The sequence below is a fragment of the Dermacentor albipictus genome, chromosome 4 (assembly GCF_038994185.2).
Source record: "Dermacentor albipictus isolate Rhodes 1998 colony chromosome 4, USDA_Dalb.pri_finalv2, whole genome shotgun sequence".
NCBI lineage: Eukaryota > Metazoa > Arthropoda > Arachnida > Ixodida > Ixodidae > Dermacentor > Dermacentor albipictus.
In genome coordinates this window covers 93,290,495-93,311,819 of record NC_091824.1, presented here as the reverse complement: position 1 = coordinate 93,311,819, position 21,325 = coordinate 93,290,495, and the positions used below count along the sequence as shown (strand labels likewise).

General features: G+C 43.2%; 1 protein-coding gene across 3 annotated transcripts in view; it reads left to right on the top strand.

The window, feature by feature from the left end:
• The window catches only part of LOC135919995 (zinc finger protein 771-like), a 32,966-nt gene extending 11,641 nt beyond the window's left edge, over positions 1–21,325 (top strand). For 2 of the 3 annotated variants that reach the window (XM_065454044.2, XM_065454042.1), the window contains exons 6-7: positions 3,134–3,202; positions 7,908–21,325. In XM_065454044.2, coding sequence (XP_065310116.1) covers positions 3,134–3,202; positions 7,908–8,188 — 350 coding nt within the window. In that variant the 3' untranslated portion in view covers positions 8,189–21,325. The remainder of the gene's footprint in view (positions 1–3,133; positions 3,203–7,907) is intronic. The other variant, XM_065454043.1, reaches the window with a different exon arrangement.

The window sequence follows — 21,325 nt, the reverse complement described above, 5'->3', positions numbered from 1 at the left end:
TTGCGCAGCGAAATAATGTGGCGCTGGAAAGCCACAAGCAGCTCTTCGAACGATTCGGGCAGCTTTTGCGAAATTGAAGTTCGGCGACGTAAGGAAAAAACCAGCACGGCACATCTAGCGACAAATTCAGTGCTTGCTCGCTTTGAAGGTGGAGTTTGGTAGCCCTTTTTCTCTTGCTAGCTCCTTAGCTTTTGCCTGCATAAGCTCCATGCTCACAGCTAGATGCGCAGCTCGCTGTTGACGTGCAAACTCCGTTGGGGCGAGTTCGATTTCTGGTAATGTCCTCAGGCCGCGGTAATGTCTTCAGGCCGCGAAACCTGCTTCATGTTCCACTGCACACGAAAAGGGCTTCCTTCTGTCGGCGCCATCCGTGAATGCTTCCCTCGTTGACGCCAAACTGCCTCCCAGCCGCACTGTTGCCGATGTCCTGTGCGGCTAAAATAAGCTTTCTCTTGAAAGCAGCCGAGTGCTGTTTTTGTGGTCTGGACATCTTGGTCCTCCAATGTGGAATAAAAAAAGATGCACTTCGCTAAGCATGGTTTGCACGTGTGCTGCCAAGATGCGTACTCAACAATAAAGAAACGATGCTGTAGTCACGTAGCAATAACAAAACCAAGCCTTAGACACGCAGCAATAAGGAAGCCAAGCCGTAGCCACGCAGCAATAACGAAACCAAAACTTCTAGCCCAAATTTCTGACTGAAGTTTTCATTCAGATCCGCTTATAGTATGAGGCGAAAATTTGGGACACTAATAATTGGAAAAAAACGTCGTATCATACATGGGTTTTTATGGTACACGCAATGTCACTAACACTGACATGCACTACCAGTGAGAAGTGTTGGAAATTGCAAATAATTTCAAGTTGATCAATACACTTGTCAGTGGTTCACATCATAAAATAGTTTATTGCAATAGCACACTCCACGCGCATTGCGCCATTGGTGTCGTTGCTGGTGTTGTACAGTCGTGAGTATGACGGCACTTGTGCAGCTCGCTCTGTTGAGTACATATGCAGCATGCGCACCATGTGCTGGAGATCACATGATCTGGTGCAGCTACCAGGGCAAAAGGCAAGCATCTGAGGGCAAGCTGAGAAAGCCAAAGGCTTGATGTGTGCTGTCCTGCGTATCAAGTCTTGGAGGTCATGTGATCTACTGAGTTTTCGAGATGCATCACAGTCAAAAATGGTGAAAGGAGTGGCATCATGGAAGAATTGCTTTAGTACAAGCATGTTCGCTCCCTGCTGCCAGCACTCCTTATAATGCCAGTGTTGCGACCACAAGTGTTCGCAGTCATGGAGTGAACTCACATGTTCCTTTAGGCATGAGACACCACGAAAATTGAGCGTTGCTTTGTATTATAGTCTAATACAGTTACTTCCGTTAATTAGATTCTGAAGGGACCAACGAAACTGGTCGAATTATCTGGTGGGTCGAATTAAACAAAAGGCAGAGAAAGAAAAATAATTTACTGGTATTGGCTTTGAAATTAGCTTCAAAGCAGTATAGTTCTGTCATGTGGTGAAGTATACTAAGCAGGGAAGGGTGTCACTGTTACGGGACATAGCAAGCATACCTTCATTTACCCAGGCATATGTGCCATCTCTGGTTATAGTACGACCGTCAAGAGGCCTAATAAGTTTAGTGGTAGGCATTCAGAGTTCCCTCGACATTCTGAGTTTCTTTTTTTTTCATTTTATCGCCTTCTTTTTTGCTAGCTTTCCCAAAACACAAATGTATTTTTTTTTTTTTAACACAGCTCAGTTCATAGTGTGTATAATTAAGGAATGTGTACTAGGCCCTGTTAACAGTCTCATATATGAGACATGCATGGCATGCCAAATGGCTGCTCAAATCGCCACAGCAACACCAGAAACAGCTTTGAATGGCTGCCAGTATGCTTATTAGGTCTAGGTGCTTGTACTGTGACCGTAGGTGGTACATGTGTGCCTGTATAATTTAAACGCTTACTATGCCCTTTTCCATTCTCATATGCTTCACCGCAATAAATTGCACGTGTTTCACCTCAGAACAAGAATGTATTGTGGTATAGCTTGCCTGTCAAGTTCGAATTATTTTGGCAAAGGCCAATTTTAAGGTCTGACTTATTATGTGTAAAGGTCTGACTTATTATTCCTTGAAGTTAAAAAATATCTATGATCATAGAAGCATTTTACAACAATAGCCATTATAGGAACTTTCCAGCTACACTCACTCCATTGCTGTATGTTGTTGTCATGGGCCATTCTCATAGTAGCTCTCCACTAGTCAAGTCAATCCTGTAAGCACATGCTTATAGGCTGAGGGCAAATGTGCAAATTGTTTCTATTGGAGGGTCTCGAGAACAATTGGTAAAAAATAAAATGACAGCACTGTGGCGCAAACATACAACAAGGGGATTTATTGGTCCTTCTATACAGTAACACCAGACAGCCAAAATACATACAAAGAATTGAATGTGCCGAGGAATGCACTTAAGAAGTGATAAAGTCCAATGCACCATGTAAGGATACTGAGCAAATAATGTTTACCCATGCCAGACACCGATGCCTATGTGATTTGCAGGTGCAGTGGCGCAAGTGAAGGCCCATCCAATATATCATATTCATGCATGATGGTGCCGATTTCCGAAGCTCAATGGGAAGCTTTCCATGGGCTTTAGCCCCGTTTAACATTCCATCAAGCTAGCTGTCAGTCCACGCATGCTGCTATCTCAAAGCCGAACAGAGAAAAAGTGAGTTCCTCTTGCACCCACGTCGTCCATGCCGTCAGGTCGTGCTTGCATCGGAACACTCACATCACTCGTTGCAGCTGCATAACTATAAACATCAGGAAATGTTATATCTGTGCAGGGAAAACGAACAATGGGGAATGCAAGATACTCAAGTATCTTAACAGCAGACCACTTTGATTGTTCCGTGGTACCAATACTGTGCAAAACACGATGCTGTCCCTACTGCTTTTAATACAGTGCTAGCTGTTGTAGCTTTTCTCTACAGGCAAAACAGCATTTTTTTTTTTGTAATGTTAGCATTATGCATTTCCATCAGGTAAAAAGCTCTGTCTGTGTGAGCCTTGAAAGCTAGTTACGGGGATGGTAATGATGATTTATTCTCAACCTCTTTTTCCCAGCAGCAAAGAACATTGGAGGTGCAGGGCAGCAGACATCTGAACGTGGTGATGGTGAAGACTATATCTTGGGTAAGAATTGCATTTCAAGACGTAGGAGTTAGAATCGATGGCAGGTTTTACTTTTCCTCCCGTTCTTCATCCTCACTCCATCTGGCCTTCCTGATGGGATATAAGATGCATATTTTGCTTTAGTCATCAGCTTGAATGCATATTTGAAGAGTACTGAAGTGCACTCTGTGGAAAGAATGAACTGTGCAAAAGACTATGAATCACGTGACGAGTCCAACTGTTCTGGTCGTTCACTTCCTGGGCACACAAACTGCAGCAGAACCTCGCTGATATGATCCCATTAAGTACGATTTCCCGACGCCAATGTTAGTGATTGAGAACACAAAAAATTACCCTACAGAATTACACTCATTTCTTATCAGTTCATGCGTTCCTGGAAAACACAATCTTAAGGCACCAATGTTCAGTATATCGCCAAACTGTGTTCGTCTGATGCGTTTTTCGGCCGCTAGGTCGCATTTAAACAAGAAAAGGCATGATATGCATGCGATCAACAGCAGTAGCCGCCTGCCGCAGCAGCTTCCCTGCAATACTCGCCCATCTCATGCAAAAGCACTAGTGCGCAAGCAGTTTGTCATTCCAGTACAAGCAAATATCGCCACGTTCAGAGCTCTCACCACCAACGCAATAGCGATAACCAATTTCACTTACCTGTTTCACAGGGCATGGGACATACTACCTTTGGAAGGGTACTCCACGCCATAACTGAAATACGCTGCCATTTGTTGCTGCAGGTGGTGTGAAGTGAGCATCACGTTTCGCTCTGGCAGCATTGTATAACAACATTGCCTACCAGCTTGATTTCATTTCGGTTTCCCAGCACCGTCTTAAAACACTATCCAATAGGAAAACGGCAATGTGCATCTTTGGTCAGTCTGGCCCCACCAGCTCAACGCACATTGGCATCTTGTGCTGCAACAATTTACGCCAAGTAGGCATGTCAAAACTTCTTACCAAAATGCCCTGCTCAAAAAAGCTGCTGACCCAGGCAAAATTCGGGGAAAAGAAACGCAAGCTTGCTATAGCTGCATAAACGACAATGCGCATCTTGGGCCACCAGCTTGGCGCACTTTGGCATCTTGTGCTGAAAAAGTTTGTCAACATTGTACATAAATGTTAATTACAGTTGAGCCTCAATTTTTTTAATTACTGCAGATTGAATGTTTTCCCAGTTATTAAATTTATTATTGTGATAGCAATTTTATGGACACTTCAGGCACATTTCTGCTGTCACTGTTGCCATAATGTTCTGTATAAAGTCCAAGAGCGATAAAACTGTCACCGTGCATTGTATGCTGTGTGTGCGAGTGAAATCGTGCAAGGGCGAGCAGACCATTGCAGTTCAATCTCGCATGCGCGAGCGAGGAACGTGGGCCAGAAGTGTGGCTCCTCCTGTTGTGCACGAGGCACAGAGGTCAGGCGAGGGAGGGGGTGTTCTTCTTTGGTGGCTCCTAGAGTTCCTCGATGTCCTCCTGACCCGCTGCTCTGTACAGAGTGTAGACAACGACGGCATCAACTGCGGCATAAAGCACACGAATGGCGGACACCGTAGCAGATGACTTTGGCGGATGCCATAGGGACGTATTGCTGGTCCTCGTGTGTTTTGAAAACAATTTGCGACATGGCCAAAGTGTGCGCCCCGCATGAGCCTCATCTTCAAAGCAATCTGCGATGTTTGCAGAGTGTGCGTAATGCTGGCAGCTTCATATGCATGAACAAAAGTCAATTTCGCTTGCTGCTGCTGCAATTCCTCACTCCAGAATTTTGACAGCGAGTTTCCGTGCTCATTGCGCAAGATGTGTTCATGTTTACCTGTGCACACGTGACACCATGCTTGTTAATTTAGTTAAAATATGTTGGCGAGTTGGTTTGAATCCATGATAGAATGTGTAAACGTGACCGAACAGAGACGTAGAAAGAAGCAGACACACAAGGGCAGCGCGCCCTCTGTGTGTCTGTTTCCTTCTACGTCCTCGTTCGTTCACGTTCACACATTCTATCATTGTTAATTTAGTTTTGCCCCCCCCCCCCCCAGGATGTATGAACTAACTAGGTTCTGTTGAATATGTGCAAACAAAATATAGAGATTTCTAATACTAGTTTCCTTAGTTACCTTGCCAGTGTTTGCCTTTTTCATGTCATGACACCAGTTGTTCAAAATCCTTGGCCTTGGGAAACCACGTCAGCCTTGAAAAAGTGCCCAGCAGCTCTAGTCCTATGTGTGGAGAAAAAGTACAGATGAATAAACATCTGCACTCAAGCTATTACGGAAAGTTTGTTAAGCAAGAGCTGTGGGGACTGAACTGCTATTGGCAACCAAGGACACAGCTCATTCTGGTGCAAACAAACAAACAAAAAAAGAGCATTTACAGTCGAACCCACTTATAACAACATTCAGGTGCCACGAAAATTCCATTGTTATAGCTGATAATTGTTATAACTGGGCTGCATGAGAAAATAAAAATTGGGGGATGGCATAGCTGTTGTGAGAAAACTATAATGGCGGAGAGGCCAGTGCCCCTCCCCATCACATTGCTCCATACGGCTGCTGATCGTGTTCACTCGTTTAACTGCTTCCTGGGCGCTCCGATCGTGTGTAACAAGCCGCAGCTGTCGGCATTAAAGAATGGCAGTGCTATAACAACTGCAAAGAGGGGTCACGAGTGGCAAGTTATGTGCAAGCACCACGGAGGCATCGCTGTGGTAGCCCCAAAAGGGGCCTTTTAAAAATTGCAACAGGCCTATCAGCTGGAGATGTCCAGAAGAAACGCTGAGGCGATATCGCCACAAGCATCTCGCCACGTACTTCTCACTGGCTTGCACGAGAACCCCTATGTCCGTCAGCCTTGCATGCTTTAAGCGAAGCTTGCCAACATCCTTCTCCAAGGCATCCAGGTGCTCCATGTAGTGCAGCGGAAGGTTTCTCCCAAAAACGAAGCCCCGTAGGGGCAGAGTCATCTGTCGGGCCTCCTGTGAGGACAACGTTGAGGCAGTCGGCCCTACCGCATCATCGCTGCCTTCGCTATCTGATGCAAGCATGTTCGTGACGATCGCCTCATCAGGCAGCCTGCCCTACCGCGTCATCGCTGCCGTCACTAGCTGATGCAAGTATGATCACTATGGTCGCATCATCGGTTAGAAGCACCTAGTTTCCAAATCTACAGCCATGCGCTTTCTTTCCACCGGCAACGTCGTGCATTGCCGATGATCAGCGAACAAATCAGCCATCTTCTGTTTCGGCGGTAAAAAACCGTGCGGCCATGAACGATTTCAATGCGAACAACGAAGACGAACACAAGCGATTAAGCTGTTTGCGGAACTGCTCCATACTGCGCTGAATGAGGAGCCAGTGAGCAACATGCGAGCAGCGCAGTTGGCGCGGTCCATTCGTGTTTCAGAAGGTGGGGTGGCAAAGAGCTGTGGGTGCAGACGAGCTGTGTGCGCAGCCCATTCGTGTTCAGAGGGGTGGAAGGGTGACGGGAGAGAGGCGCATGGAGATGGCTAGAAAATGAGCGCGCGGCGGCTATTGGAGCAGTGGCCCATCATTCAATGGCTCAAATTTCTCATTTTCTTTTTTTCTTTTCAAGGATTTCGCATTTCGCCACCTTTTGGCTCGGACACCCAACAGCCAAACTTCATCATTATAACCGATAATGTGGCATCAGGACATTGTAGTAAGCGGGTTATTTCACCATGGAAAACATAGAAAAGTTGACAGTGCAGCAGCTTCTCATTGCTATAACCAATATAGTGTTAAAACCGGTATCGTTATAAGCAGGTTTGACTGTATTGCTACTTCTATGCAACAATGCCAGCTAGTTGAAATACCAGGAATTTTGTTGCCATAGATTGCTGAGTAACCGAAAAAATTGGACTTGTCAGGCATTGTTTCTGACCAAATGTTCACCCATTCTCAACAACAATGCCTTTGTCATTCGCGACCCGCCGTGGTTGCTCAGTGGCTATGGTGTTAGGCTGCTGAGCATGAGGTCGCGGGATCGAATCCCGGCCATGGCGGCCGCATTTCGATGGAGGCGAAATGCGATAACACACGTGTACTTAGATTTAGGTGCACGTTAAAAATCCCCAGGTGGTTGAAATTTTCAGAGTCCTCCACTACAGCGTGCCTCATAATCAAAAAGTGGTTTTGGCACGTAAAACACCATAATTTTTTCTGTCATTCGCGGGTGCATTTCAGCGAACAGAAGCGTGTCCAAGTGACAGTGTTCGTCCATATCGGTGTTGCACTCTGCTGAACTGGAGCACCTACATCCTGCAGCCAAAGAAGCGGAAGCGAGTTCCTCTTGCACCTGAGTTTTCCATGCCTTTGGGTTGCACTAGCATTGGGGAAACTAGCTGCAACTACAACACCGATATTAACCATCGCATGTCATTTGGGAAACCTGAACTTCAAGATATGTGAGAATCATGCTAGGAACACGAACATGAGAGGACGTGAGAAAATCAAGTATACCCACTGGGTGGAAATGAAAATGGCACAAATATTAGTTTGGCAGGCAGGCCTTAGTGAGCAACACATAGCGTTGCAGTGATGAAAAAAAGTGGAAGTGGTAGTAGAATGATGTTCAACCCAGGTGCTCACTTTAGGCTGACATGAAAAGTACGCATTTGCAGTGTCATGCAGCGATAGCACTTTTCATGTCAAGTAAATGTAAATGATAGATGCGAAGCTATTTTTCGCCAGGTTGCACTGACGACATGGGTGGAGCCGAGAAGCCAGCGGCACCGACGCCACAGGTTTGCAAGACGTGTGGAGCCAGCTTCAAGTCCCGTGCAGGCCTGGCGGGCCATGAGCGAGCGCACATCGTGCTGCGGCCATTTTCGTGCCCTGTTTGCCCGCGGGCCTTTGCGAGTACAGGCGCAGCCTCCAGACACCTCCGCAAAGCCCACAACACGACATCTACAGCTATACGACAGTCGGTAGTGTGCTATGAGCCTGTTGGACCGACTCTGTCTTCGGCTTAGTGCTTGTGACAGAAGTGGCTGCAAGGAAAAGACTGTGTTTGCTTGCACCATGTGGGAAGGAGCTTGCATTAGCATGTGAAAAGTTTGTGGGGGTGGCTGAGTTTTCTTTTAGTATGCTTTTGGCTAGTGTGAACCAGAGCAATTTTTCAGGCCGCATTGAGAGACTGGTACAAGTTATTGCTGCCCACATTTGGTTGAGTTAGTGCTTTTGATGGAATGCCTACATGCAGCCTATAATAAAACTTTCTCCTCAGATTGCCCAAAAGAAAGTGCCATTCGGTGGTGCTCAAAATTGACTGCAGGAAAGGATTTTCATAGCCACAGTAGTAAGAAACCGGAGTACGAGCTTGTGACTGGGCAGAGGAGATGTTCTTTTATTTGGAGTGTGTGAAGCTCAATATCAGTTCCTAAACCACTAAGCTAGTTTGCTGTGCAACAATAATCGACTTTGCCTCTAGGTATCAATTCATCTGTCATGCTTGCAACTTGAAACATATTAAAATACTAGTTCTAAGCATGAAATGCTTCTTGATCAAATTGTGTGAATGGCGGCTTCAAAAGCAGGAATGTAAGTGCAGTTAAGTTGGTAGGTTACAGTGAAGTAAACATGAGAAAAAAAAGAAATTGTGGCTAGACTCTTAAATTGCCTTACAAATTTCTATGAACATTTGTGCCACAGAAATTCAGTTTCATTTATCACTTTGAAAACGAAGTTGTGATGCTGCCTTTGCAACCCTTCACATTAATGTCGCTGGTAGAAGAGACCAGGAAAATGAGAATGAACTTTAAACTGGCTGGGTGAACCGGCTGAATGAACAACTTTAAACCGACTGGAGACCAGACAATTTTTTGAGTCTGAAATACTTGTGGCTATACCCACATCCATCGCTGGCAGGAAAAGCTGTTCACACACTCGCACAGTTTTTTTAAGCACACTGGCCTGACTGATGTTTTAGCGACCTTTTGTGCATCTTTTTGTGTGTTCACAGTGGTCACTCATTCTCTCTCCCTCTTACTATTTTTATCTTAACTTCATTGTAGGTTAGCAAATCGGACACTCATCTTTCCTATCGCTGCTTTCTTTCTAAAGCACTGTTTCGTACTAGCTTATTGGTGGACACTGAGCAGTGAAGCAAACAGATGCACAAACAAAAAACCCACTGTCATGCCATAAGCGAAAGCTATTTTGGCAGTTTCATGTTTATATCACCACTGTGATATCACTACATTTTTTTTCACTCATTCACTGTGCTCCTACTCTCCTCTTAAAAGGGTGACGGGGTGAGCGACGATGCTTGGCAAGCCGCATACTAACACAGAAATATGGGTGGGGGTGGGGGGCAAGTGCCCGGCTGCCTGTTGTGCCCCCCCCTGGCTATGCCACTGGTTGCAGAATCAGATTCTGGCCACAGCAGCCACCTCACCCACCATTTGATAGGGTTGAAATGCGAAAACACCCATGTACAGTTTACTGGCCGCATTGAGAGATGCACGTTAAAGAACCCCAGATGGCTAAAATTAACCCGAGGTCTCCTACTACGGTGTGTCTCATTATCAGATCAGGGTTTTGGCATGTAAAACCCTAGAATTTAGTCAAATCTTATGCCTGCAAGATTTCTCACTTCATCACACCACAATTCTCTGCCGTCTTCGATTACGCTTCCTTTCTCTTGGCACCTATGCTGTAACTCTAATAGACCACCAGTTCTGTCCTACAGATTACACGGTCTGCCCAGCTGCAATAAAGTGATAGTGGTGTTTATTTTGCATGTTACGGGAGTGACCAAATGAGGCACACTTTATACGGTGCAAAGCACTATGAAGGTCAGTGAGGGGAAAAAAAAATAGAGTCCAAGGTATCCAAGTCTAAGATTGAACATTGATAAATTCATGAAGGATGAAATTTTTGTCTGTCAGTGGAAGGAGCTGTCTATGAAAGGTGGCAGAGTGGCCTGTCTAGTAATCCATTTTGTTGCCCTAGCGTAGAGTGTGAAGTGCTCGTGTTTATCTGTCATCATCTCGTCCCTTGCCTTGCGCTACGTGCCTTGGCAACGAAGTCTTCAAACTAAAGCGTTAGCAGTCAGCTTGTGTCAATACTTCCCCAAGTGTTCATCACGGCCCTTGGAGTTGTGATGAACACTCGGTTGTCATGCAGTGTGATCGCTGAATCTCTCATTTTAGGAACTCTGAGCTGCAAGCTCTGGATACCTTATGAATGCTGAAGCAGCCTATGTTCAGCAGTTTGAAGTAAGGGAGTACCTAAACTTGGTCTTCATTTAGAAAAAGTGCAATCTAAAATGCAAGCATGCATTTCCTGTTAGCAAAAGTCACCCCTGCTAGTGTACAATTTCTTCCAGTGATTCTCAAGCTTACACGGCTCACCATGTCTATAAGCTGTAATACAATGTTTAAATGTCAATGTCTCAGTTCTATTTGTACAATGAAATGAAAAAGCCTATGGCTTCACAGAAATGGCAAGAGCGGTTGACAGGATGTAACCCAAACCACAATTTTCAGAGCACTGAATCTAAAACAAGAATGAAGTTTTGATGCAGCCAATGCATCCTCTCTCAAATCAAAACATACATTGGATACCTCCTAGTAGGACCATTAGACGACCACTAAATTTCAGGCTCTTTGATGGATTCCTTGTTCCAGAAACTTTTTTAAATCAGCTGTAGCTGTATACTAGGACCTAATGATGTGCACCTGCATATGCAGCTAAAACAGAGACCAGCCCTTCAACTTTCTTGCTATAGGCTACCATGTGTTTTTGTTTTGTAATTTAGTGAGGACAATTATATTAAAATGGATATACAATTAAACGAGTACTGACGTTTGACATTTGTCGACATGTAATTTTAAATTTTCTTGCTATAAATGAAGATTCGAGCCCTCTAAAGCCTAGAAAAAGCACTGGCAAGCATCAGAGAACCCCAAATAATTAACTTTAGCCTCTTCCATGCCATGCTACTATCTCGAATTTTGAACAAAAGTGGCTGGGCGTAGGGACTAGTTGGTGCTGATAATCTGTTTTCCCAGCGCCGTATGTCCATTTTGTTCATGTCTAACGTGCTGGGAATCATCAACCAAACATGGCCAAATTATTTTGAAAACCCCAGTTGCCAACTTGTTTCACTTCCTCTGCCAGAATAAACTTGCTCGTACCTGTGCTGCCCACGGTTGGTGTGCTGCCATCTACCATAAGCACTGCGAAGAGACCAGCTTGTTCATGGCCTTGCTTGGAAATTAAAAGTACCATCGGTGAGCTGAGCTCGTTCTTTGTCGTTATTACCAGAAGCATGTGAATGAACTCAGCTCACCCATGGCACGGAAGGGATTAATACAGAGCACTTGTTTTTGTGAATTGGCTTTGGCTTCAACATTTAGCAGGTAGATACGTCATGACATCATGACACATTGGCTTATAACTTTCCCGCGATTGCTGCAACTTCCACTGACAAGCTCAGGCAGAAGAAACAGGCAAAGCACTGATGTATATTTCTTTATGAGCAAGTTTATCATCCCAAGTTCTGTTGCTACACTACGTCAGGAAATATTGCACTGTGTCAGGATGTCACGATAATATTGATGATGCCAGGTCTGATGTTTCGAGACCATCATTAGGATCAAGTTAAAACATCTTATAAGTGCTTCTCAACCTTTATGCATGCTAAGTACAGTAAAACCTCATTAATACGTAGTTGGCGGGGAACATGGATCAGGTATGCACTAGGAAATGTACTAGTTAACTGACAGTGGCACATGAGCAGCTATTGACCCTTTTCATGGTAATCCCACAGGTGCTGGCATGTTTGATCACATAGTGCCGCATCCATTGCTTGCCTCAACTGCCTCCATTGTTTCCATGTTTACAATGGGTTTGTATGATGCCGGTGTGGCTTAGCAAACCTCTGTATCTGGAGGTATAGCAGACGATGACTGGGTAGACGAAACAAAGCTTTGGCCACAACTTCAAGAACATGCAAAAGCACTTTTTGAGCTGTTTAAGCTATGTCCAAATGGCACGAGCAGTGTATATAGTGCTTGTTCTAAAAGCTGGGCCAAATATGTATTCCAAGCTATCCAAACATTCCACTCGTAAATTGAATCAGGATTAGCGCATTTTGCTCTTCATTCCCTGTTTGGCAAATATTTTGAAGTGGTGGCTTGTCACATTTCTGACTTCTTCGGTGCAGTCACTAACTGATTATCTTCTGCCTAATCGCTCACAGGTGTGTTCACTACCGGTAGATTTGTCCTTGCTACGCGCAAGGCTTGAAATGTAGCTGTTTTGCACCTTTTAATACCTTGTAGCAAAGATGTGTTATCGCTAGTAACTTGCTTACTCTTGTGAACAGTCACGAAACATTCAGCTTCGACCGTTCATGCACTATCGATGTTGTCCGTCAATTATTGTGCATATATGGTGTGCATATATTCAAGTGTGGGCCCATTCCCTCGTAGACACATTGGCGATAGAATGGGCGTAAGTGTCTGTGCCAGTTGGGGTGGATGGGTGCTGATACTGTGCATGAAACTTACTATGACAGGAAGCAGCACTACTCTCTTTGTCATTGTTTAATTAACGAGCGCTACTCACTCTTGCCGATGTTCCTGGGCTGAAGCACTCACTGTGAAGGTGAGCAATACAGCTCTGGCGGATGAGAAAATTTATGTATCCTCGAGGAAACCTGTACATCTCCAAGTGCCAATAACAAGTACAGACAGTTGCAGCAGCAGTCTGCGAACTTGTCCACACAGATTCATTCCATTCCTTAGTATACCAGTCAATATTTTTGTAGCCAACCACTCCACAAGTCTTTAATCCGCATGATTCAATCCAGATGATTGGATCACAGTGTGTTAGCAAAAACTCAGTTGCATTTCCAACAGCTGGTCGCACAGAAGCAACGTGGAAGCGGTAGTGGTTTAATGTTTATGTGCTGTCACTGAGGCTACGTGCAGCGCGCCACCGAAAGCACCATCTCATTTCTCTGGAACAAAGTGCTCCGCGAAAAGGGTCAATAGACTTACCAGCCAAAAAACAAAATGTGTTAGTTCTCACTTAAAAACAGATGCAGGCAAGCTTTGTTTGCGAGCAGACAGCAAACTTTAGATTCACTTGCCACCGTGGCAGCCTTGCAGCGACGATGCCATCCTCAAAGTCGCCAAGGCCACAAGCCAGTTTCTCCAACAGGCCCCACTTCTCCGCGTACACCCTCATGACGCTTAACACACTAGCTGCGTTGAATATGGAAGGGCCATCATCTTCGTTATCATCCATGATGACAACACGGAAGTCCTAGGAGCTATGGGAGCAGGAAACATGTCATGGCTACCATGTTTTGATGTCACTGTCGGTGGAAACTGCAGTCCAGGAAAGGTCCGTGCACTGCAATTTCACTATTTATGGTCTGCGCGCACAATATTTTGCTGATCCCATGCTTGTATGTGCCGAAAAATGAAGTAAATACTATGCACTAACCATTTGGCATGGGTTAAGCGACTGTGGCTTACGCGGTCAGCCAATAAATTAGGTTCAATGGTGACAGGGCGGGGGATTCATCGCCACTATACTTAAACAGAAATTACTTAATAAGCAGCTACATATTAACGAGGTTTTACTGTATTGCCTATTACATGTGATAACCTTGTGGTAGTTCCTAAAAATTCGAAAATATGTGTCCGTACTCCTTTAAGAAATGATACATTTAATAATCTAAAGAATTGCATTAACTGGCAATCCTCAGCTGAACTCTACAGCATGAATTAAGCAATGTTGTGGTTGGGTACCAATATAGTGAAGACTCTGTCGATCTCGACAAGTTCACTATTGTGAGGTTTACTGCACTTCTGCCGGTTCACAGGGACGCTAAAGGAAGGTATTAAATTTGGTGGTTCACGGTGAAGTAGATACGGTGACTGGATTTTAGTGATAGTGAAAAGAAAAATGGCAAGGTGGTGTATGTAGAGATGGCGTGGAACAGGTTGCGTGCAGATGACTATATAATAAAGAAGCATTTCATGCTTAGAGCTAGTTCCAGGTACAGATTATGCCGAGTTTCACTCAAACACAAACTAGAATGCTTGCATCCCTGTCTTAAAGATTTTAGAATGTTGGTTTGCGGAATGCCGACTGTAGCAAGCTTTGTCCAACATGAGGGTACGAGTTGAACACTGAGAAGCAGCATAATTAAACAGTGTTACCCCAACCAGCTTTTGGTGGTCTAGCATTTTTTCTTTCACGTTAACGTGTGGGTGTAATTAAGAGGATGCTTTAGCTCTATGCCAACTCCAACTTCCATATTCAAATACATGTAAAACACAGAAATGCTTTCATCAGAGAACCGCTGGACCGATTTGAGTGAAATTCATTACATATAAGGGAGAAAGCTGAATTTTAGTGGCTGTACGAAGGAGAATTTTATTTGGGGCCTGAATTTTTTTTTGGCTATTGCTGAAAGTCGGCAAGTTCCAAAATTATTGAAGTCCGGAGTTCACAAATGCGTAATTATGCATCAAAAACAGATATCGCACTTCTGTAAACTGCATCTGTTGGAGCATCTGAAGCAGACAAATTTTATATACGAGTTTACAGCTTATGTGAAATTGATACAATCTTTATAGAAGTTTTGAAAAAGTCCTGCTCGCAGACTAGTGGTATACTTCAGAGCTGTTTATAGTACATCAAATTTGTATGCTTTAGATGTCTCAGGGGCAGTTTACAGAACTGCAATATCATTGTTTATTGCAGGGTTAGAGAGTTGTAACCTTTATATATACTTCAGTCATGTGTGTTTTGTTTTTCAATTTTGTAATTTTTAAAAATGTTTGTAAAGAAAATTGATGGCCTAAATAACAAATGTACTTCCTACCGCAGGTAGGTTTTTTTTTTCTTTTAAATGCAACAAACTCCATCAAATTTAGTGTAGTCATTGCAGAGCAAAACAATTTCTTTTTTCCCATGCGTTTAAATGGGAGCTCTCGAGCTAAAGCTTTCTTTTGATGTTGAAGTGTGGTGAATGTGTGTAAATGGGTGAGCAACTGTTAATATGTATGTCTCTGTAATGTTGGGCAGCTTTGTTAAAGCCAGAGTTGTTTGAATGCTGCCTCCTTAATGAACGGTGTAACAAATTCAAAGGCAGTAAAAGATTGAATGTGTGTGATTGCAGAACAGGCTGTTGTCATAATGTAAAGATAACTCTTGTAGCAAATCTTTGGTGAAAAGTGTGTGGTATGGAAGTCTTGAAAATGAATTGTAGGTAGGAGAATGCCAATGAACAAGGTATCACTGACAAGATGTCCGTGAGTGTGTGAAACACTAGTGTTGTAACTTGGGACAAGTGCAGTTCTTTCATTCCTGCAGCTACAGTAGTTTGAATGTATCTTTTCAAAGGTGCAAACTAACATGTGAAGGGCTCTTAGTTTTACAATGTGTGCCACTTGCAACTTTAGATGTTACTACAATTTGCTTCTTAAAAAATATCGCAAACGTATGTTAATAGTACAGTCAACTTCCATTAATTGGATCTTGGTGAGACATACAGAACTTATCAAATTATCCAGTGGGTCAAATCAAAAGAAAGAACAGAGAAAAAAAAATAGCCCTGAACATATGCGGCTTTATGTGGCAGTATTTACACAATACCAGCATGCCCCTAAGTATAGTCCAACACACACCTGATTTTATAAAAACAAATATGTAGTATGCCTCTGATTTTGCCATTCAGAAAAATGCTGAATTTATCTTCACATAATGGAAATTTATTTTTACTTAAATGTGCATTATCATCATTCTCAGGCAGTTAAAATGTTGCTGAAATGTCGGCGGCCTTGTTGTCACATCGCTAAAAAAATAGCTGATCGCTAAATAGAAAAATATTTTCTTAAACAAACCAAGAAGTCTCTCTATTTAGTGCCTAAATTGGTAAAATAGCAACACTAATTGGGACAGAGGCCCACATCTGTACTAACCGCTTTAACAGTTTATCATGTGATGCAAGACTCCGACACACAAAAAGTATGTAACGCAACTCCTATGGCACCAACTTAGCATGTGAAAGTGGCATGTCATCACCGCCAATCTACAGGAAAACTTGTTCTCTCACCACCTTGAAATCACAATGGCAATCCACAATGCTGCAAATGCAGTTTCGGTTTTGTATCAGATTGTACCCTGCGGAAAAGTTTCAGACATTTTCTTGTAAAAAAAAGGTGTGTGTTGGAATCTGGTAAATGCTGTTATCATTCATTGTGCGCTGCCATTTTTGCTTGAAAATCAACCATGGGCAGGCCAAAAATTATTGTTTTTGACTTCTGTCTTCAATCCATCCATTGACCCCCGGCACTGCCAGAGCAGATGCTGTAGCCATTGGAGACATGATTGAGGGCCAGGTGCATGTGTGCTAAGCTTTTAAGTTTGAATTATCCAGGAAGCGTCAATTTTAGGACCAAAGTAGCGCAAGTCCTGGCCCATGGGTGCTGGCCACAATATTCATTTGGGATTAAATTCACCAAAAGAATTGAATTAATCGGAGTTGAATTAGCAAACGCCTAATGTACCATATTATTCCTGTGCTATAACATATCATAACCCTGATACATGTTTCTTTAACCTGTAATGTGCTTAGGTGGTGCAACTTATTTTGTTTTTGCTTCCAACTAAGCAGGCCAAGCGATACAGTCGTAGTGCAGTATTCAAGCGCATTGTCATGCAGTGCGCAAATCTGACAAAAAAAAAATCTAGTCTTTTTTACCATCTTGAGGACAACTTATTCTGTGAATGAACTGAGGAATCTCCTACCCATTAAAAGCAAACTTGCTGGGTCATGGTTGTCTGTGCGGCGTATTTTAGCTGCCATGAAATTTATTTGCTATGTGTTGGTATCGGCCCTCTATGTTACATGTGTGGAACTAGACTGAGTAAGTTTTGTGTAAATCTTTTTCATTAACTGCCATCAAGATGCACTCTGTTCTTTGAAGCTGTTCCCAGTAGAGGTTAGTACTAGGTCTAACTAAACCTTTAACATGATAAGCAGTTTACAGCATTGCAAAAAGCTTCATTGTCTAAGGTCTACCATAACTAAAAAGAAAAGCAGTGTCATCCGATTACACCCTATTATCATCCTCGAATTTTACTGGTAGGCTCTCTTGCATGGTGTGTGTGTGTATATGATTTTGTGCCAGGGAACTTTCAGATTGCATCAATTTGAAGATTTTTTGCAAGATTGCTAAAGAAATGAAGAGGTTAACAAGCTTAACATTGCTAAAACACCATTCTGGTAAGCAATTAGCCACACGAATGAAAGCCAAACAGTGCATTTGTGCATGTAGGTTGGAGGTGGGGAGTGAGGACCGTTGAGAGTGGGCATGGAGAGAGAAAACATACATAGTTTATTCATAGATTAGGAGACCCCGAGTCCACGGTTCTTCTGCTGTGTTACCTTCGACGTCATCCTTTGCGGCATAAGTAGATATGGCATTCACAATGCCTAGAGCAATGGTTCTCATCCAAAAGGTGCAGGGAGTGTTCATATACCAGTAAGGTAGTAGGGGGAATGGAGCATCTAGGTTATGGGAAAGGGCTGCTGTAGTTATTGTAATATGATGCATGCTGCAGCTGACCGAGTATGAATTTGACTTTGTTTTGATGCAAAATCGTCAAATCGCCAGTTGCGTGAAAAAGCCGCCGGTGTCTGTAGCAACAAAATTTTCCATTGGCTACAACGTCACTGCACCATGGCTGCAATGTCACTAGTGCGCCTCGTGTGCTCGTGACGCTGGCTCGGATTTGCTGGCTCGGGCATCGGCGGAGCAGAGCGGGCGAAAGGGAGCACCTGCTGCCGTGGTATTGCGTGAGGGGGGAGGACATCACCCCAACACCACGTCGCCCTCCCTCTCGGAAGCCTCTCGGAAGCTCTCGCCTGCATTCTAACTGCGTCTTGATAAGGCAAACTCAAAACCTGCCAAGCGTCTCAACGCGCTCGTTTGCCCACGAGGAGTTCGTAACTTGAAGAACTGCTCAGCGGCGTTCAGTAGGACATTAATGCTTTTGCACTCACAACTTGTAAGAAGGTAAGAAGTGCTTAGGTGTCCTCGGATTTTTATTGATATCCATCTACTAGCTCATTTGTGCTTTCTGATGTCATCACTGAGTGTTTAAGCAACACCATAATAGGCATTGTGTGTACATGATCTGACTATTTAGTAATGCACATCACTCTGTCTGGTTTATAAGTCATATAGATGAATGATGGACACATTAGGTCATTAGCAATGGTTTCACGGGCCCTCAAAAATTTTTTAACAAATCTTGAAGGGTTCTGTTTGCTTCTATGGGTTCCTGTGCTTCTTTTTTTTTTTGGTACTGCTTCTCTCTCTATTGGAGGCTGCAACAAGCTCAACAGTGCAAGAAAGTGGGCTAGTTGTTTGTTTATTTTTGTCGCTCACGCTTACTTGTAGATCGACATGATACACTCTGTGTACTGCATTTATTTTGTGTGTTTTGTTAGTGACCAAAGTAATGCAACAAGCATATGACCCAGCATGCATCTGTTTGAAACCTGTGACAGTGGGTGTAGCAATGTTTTATGCCCTCTGAAGAAAAAAGTATGAGTGAACCTACAGTAAAGTCACCAATGTGATAACTTATGGTATATTCGGCTGGTTGCTTTCAAGCGCTCAGAACACATTCACCTGGTTCATTCCAAGCCCTCAAAGACCCTGTCACTTTCAAACTTGGAAGTGTGGCCACTAAGTCGAAGCACTGTGGGAACCAGTCGAATCTACCATTAGCTAGCAGTTGGCTAGAACTTGTTCAACATTTGAATTTAACTGTGTAGGAATGTATTTACTGTAGCCCAACATTTAAAATATTATAAATAGTGGGCTATAGTTGCTAAACCGTGTGTTGAACTACAGAAATATTCGTTACTGTCAATGAGTCTAATATCCTCCCACAATAAGTTATGAAGCTTTGACCTTGCACAGGTGTAATAGCGGACTATGCTCATTTGCAGATATACTTTTTTGTTGCTGTTGATCCTTTTGAAGTCTTTTATATACATTCCTTAACATATTAAGTGAATGCATGAGCAAGCATTTGTTGTAGGCAGGAGCGAGAAGAATGAGGGAAGTCGAGGAGCTTGATTCTTTTGTTAGTGCCACTTCAAGACAACATTTGTAAATAATTTTGTTTGCATTGAAACTTGAGATAAAGAAACGCTACTACCGTTGCTCCTGGCTGACCCCATCCTTCTAAGTTCTTTAATATATATTGCATGGACAGTTTGTCCCTTATGCTCACGCGAGAATTTTAAAGAGGATTGTTGTTGGAGAAAGAAAGCAGGCTTTCTGTCAATGTGCTTGATTGATAGGATACATTAGTAACATGTGTGGGTGATAAAATGCTTAAATGTCTAGAAATTCCTTGGTTCTATTTTATGTGGTAGATGTTGGAGCATGTATCTGCTCAAATTACTTGGCAGTCCTTGCACCATATCCTGGTATTCTTGCACAATTTATTCTCTGGTTATTTCATGAGACCATGAATGTGAATGCTGCACACTTTTGCATTGATTTCTCTTAAGGTGCAGGTGAAGTCATTTTGGGGAGGAAAAGAGAAATTTAGTCAAATACTGCCATTTCAAAGCAGTGCTGGTCGGCCTCATTATTTGTTATATGGCTGTAAATTTTTTTGACTCTCTGATAGGCAAGGTGACCCAAGCTAGCTTGACAAGTGTACTTGGTTTCTGGTAGGAAAAAATAAGGGAACTGCTGTCTGAATAAGTAAGATTCATGTTTGGTAATGTGTGTACATACAATTTGCTAGGATGAGTACAGCTGAGGCTAAGCACTTGAAGGGTCATGTTGAAGGAAATCAGTGCCTGGTCTCAGTGCTAGCTTCCGGCCTTCAGCTGCCCAATTATGACTTTGTTCAATGCTTGGGGCAGGTGATGAAAAAGAAATTATTCACTTGACAGCTCACTACTAGGCTTTTACAAGTCCACTGAGAAAGGGCTCTTTTTTTCCTTTCTTCTTTTTGGCTATTTTTCCTAAGAATAGACTGCAGCTAGTCAGCTGTGCCCTGTTCCAGGTTGGAAACATGCAAGCTGTGTGAAAGTCGCCAGGTTCCTCTTGTTTTGCTAGCTTGGTGAGTTTAAGTGATAAGTGCTCACAAATGTTCTCACTCTTTGTCATTTAGGCACCCGAAGGATGTATCAGTTAGCATGTTTTGCTGGTGGCCGGGTGCACGCATTCTTTAAAATTTATTGTTTGTATGTAGACATATTGTCTAGGTACCACTAATGGCAGCTCAACACATATAAGCACAATAGCGCATTACTGGTTATTGTGTTTGTGATTAGTCTGGATGAACAGTACACTGACCTTCATTTTTCCGATAATCTTATAAGAAAAGGTTTTGCTCTTACCACTGCATTGCTTTTGCTCAAATTTCACAGTAAGATAGCATATTATGGCCCTAATCATTCAATATAACACTTGGTGCTGGTACTCGCCTGGTTTGTCAACAACAAAAATTGACATTGCCTTCATCTGCACCCCCAATAGCGAGCAATGTCTGTGGTGGCTATGATGTTACCTGGCACCTTCTGGCATCTGCAATGCCGCAAAGCATGGCCTTCAAGGTTCAATGTGGACACCAAGAGGCGAAAGCAAATACACCCTTTCCTGTTTTGACCAACCAGCAAGGACAGTGCCAAATGCTGTTATGAACAATTTGGACCATAGCATGCAGCCTTGCTGTGAAATTTGAGCAAGAACAAAGCAGGGGTAGTTTCAAAATCCTTTTAAAGGTTTTTAAGCGAAAAATGCAGGTCACCTTATAACTGTAGCAAACTCCTTGCAGCACTGTAACTAGAACTTTAATCTATTGGGTGTTTCCAACCTTCTGGTAACCTGTTTCTTTTTCTCAGCATGGTTATCTTGCAGGATATAAAAAGTTTCTGCAAGATTTTCAATACTAGAAGTTTACCCTTGGCTGTACCTCTGTCTCTCTCATGTGCTCAGTTATTTATTCATTTTCAAAAGTGTTGCTTGCAGGTGCATTTGTATGTATAAGCACATTTTGTTTTAAACAGAAAAGATCATTCATAAAGTACGATTTCCTTGTCA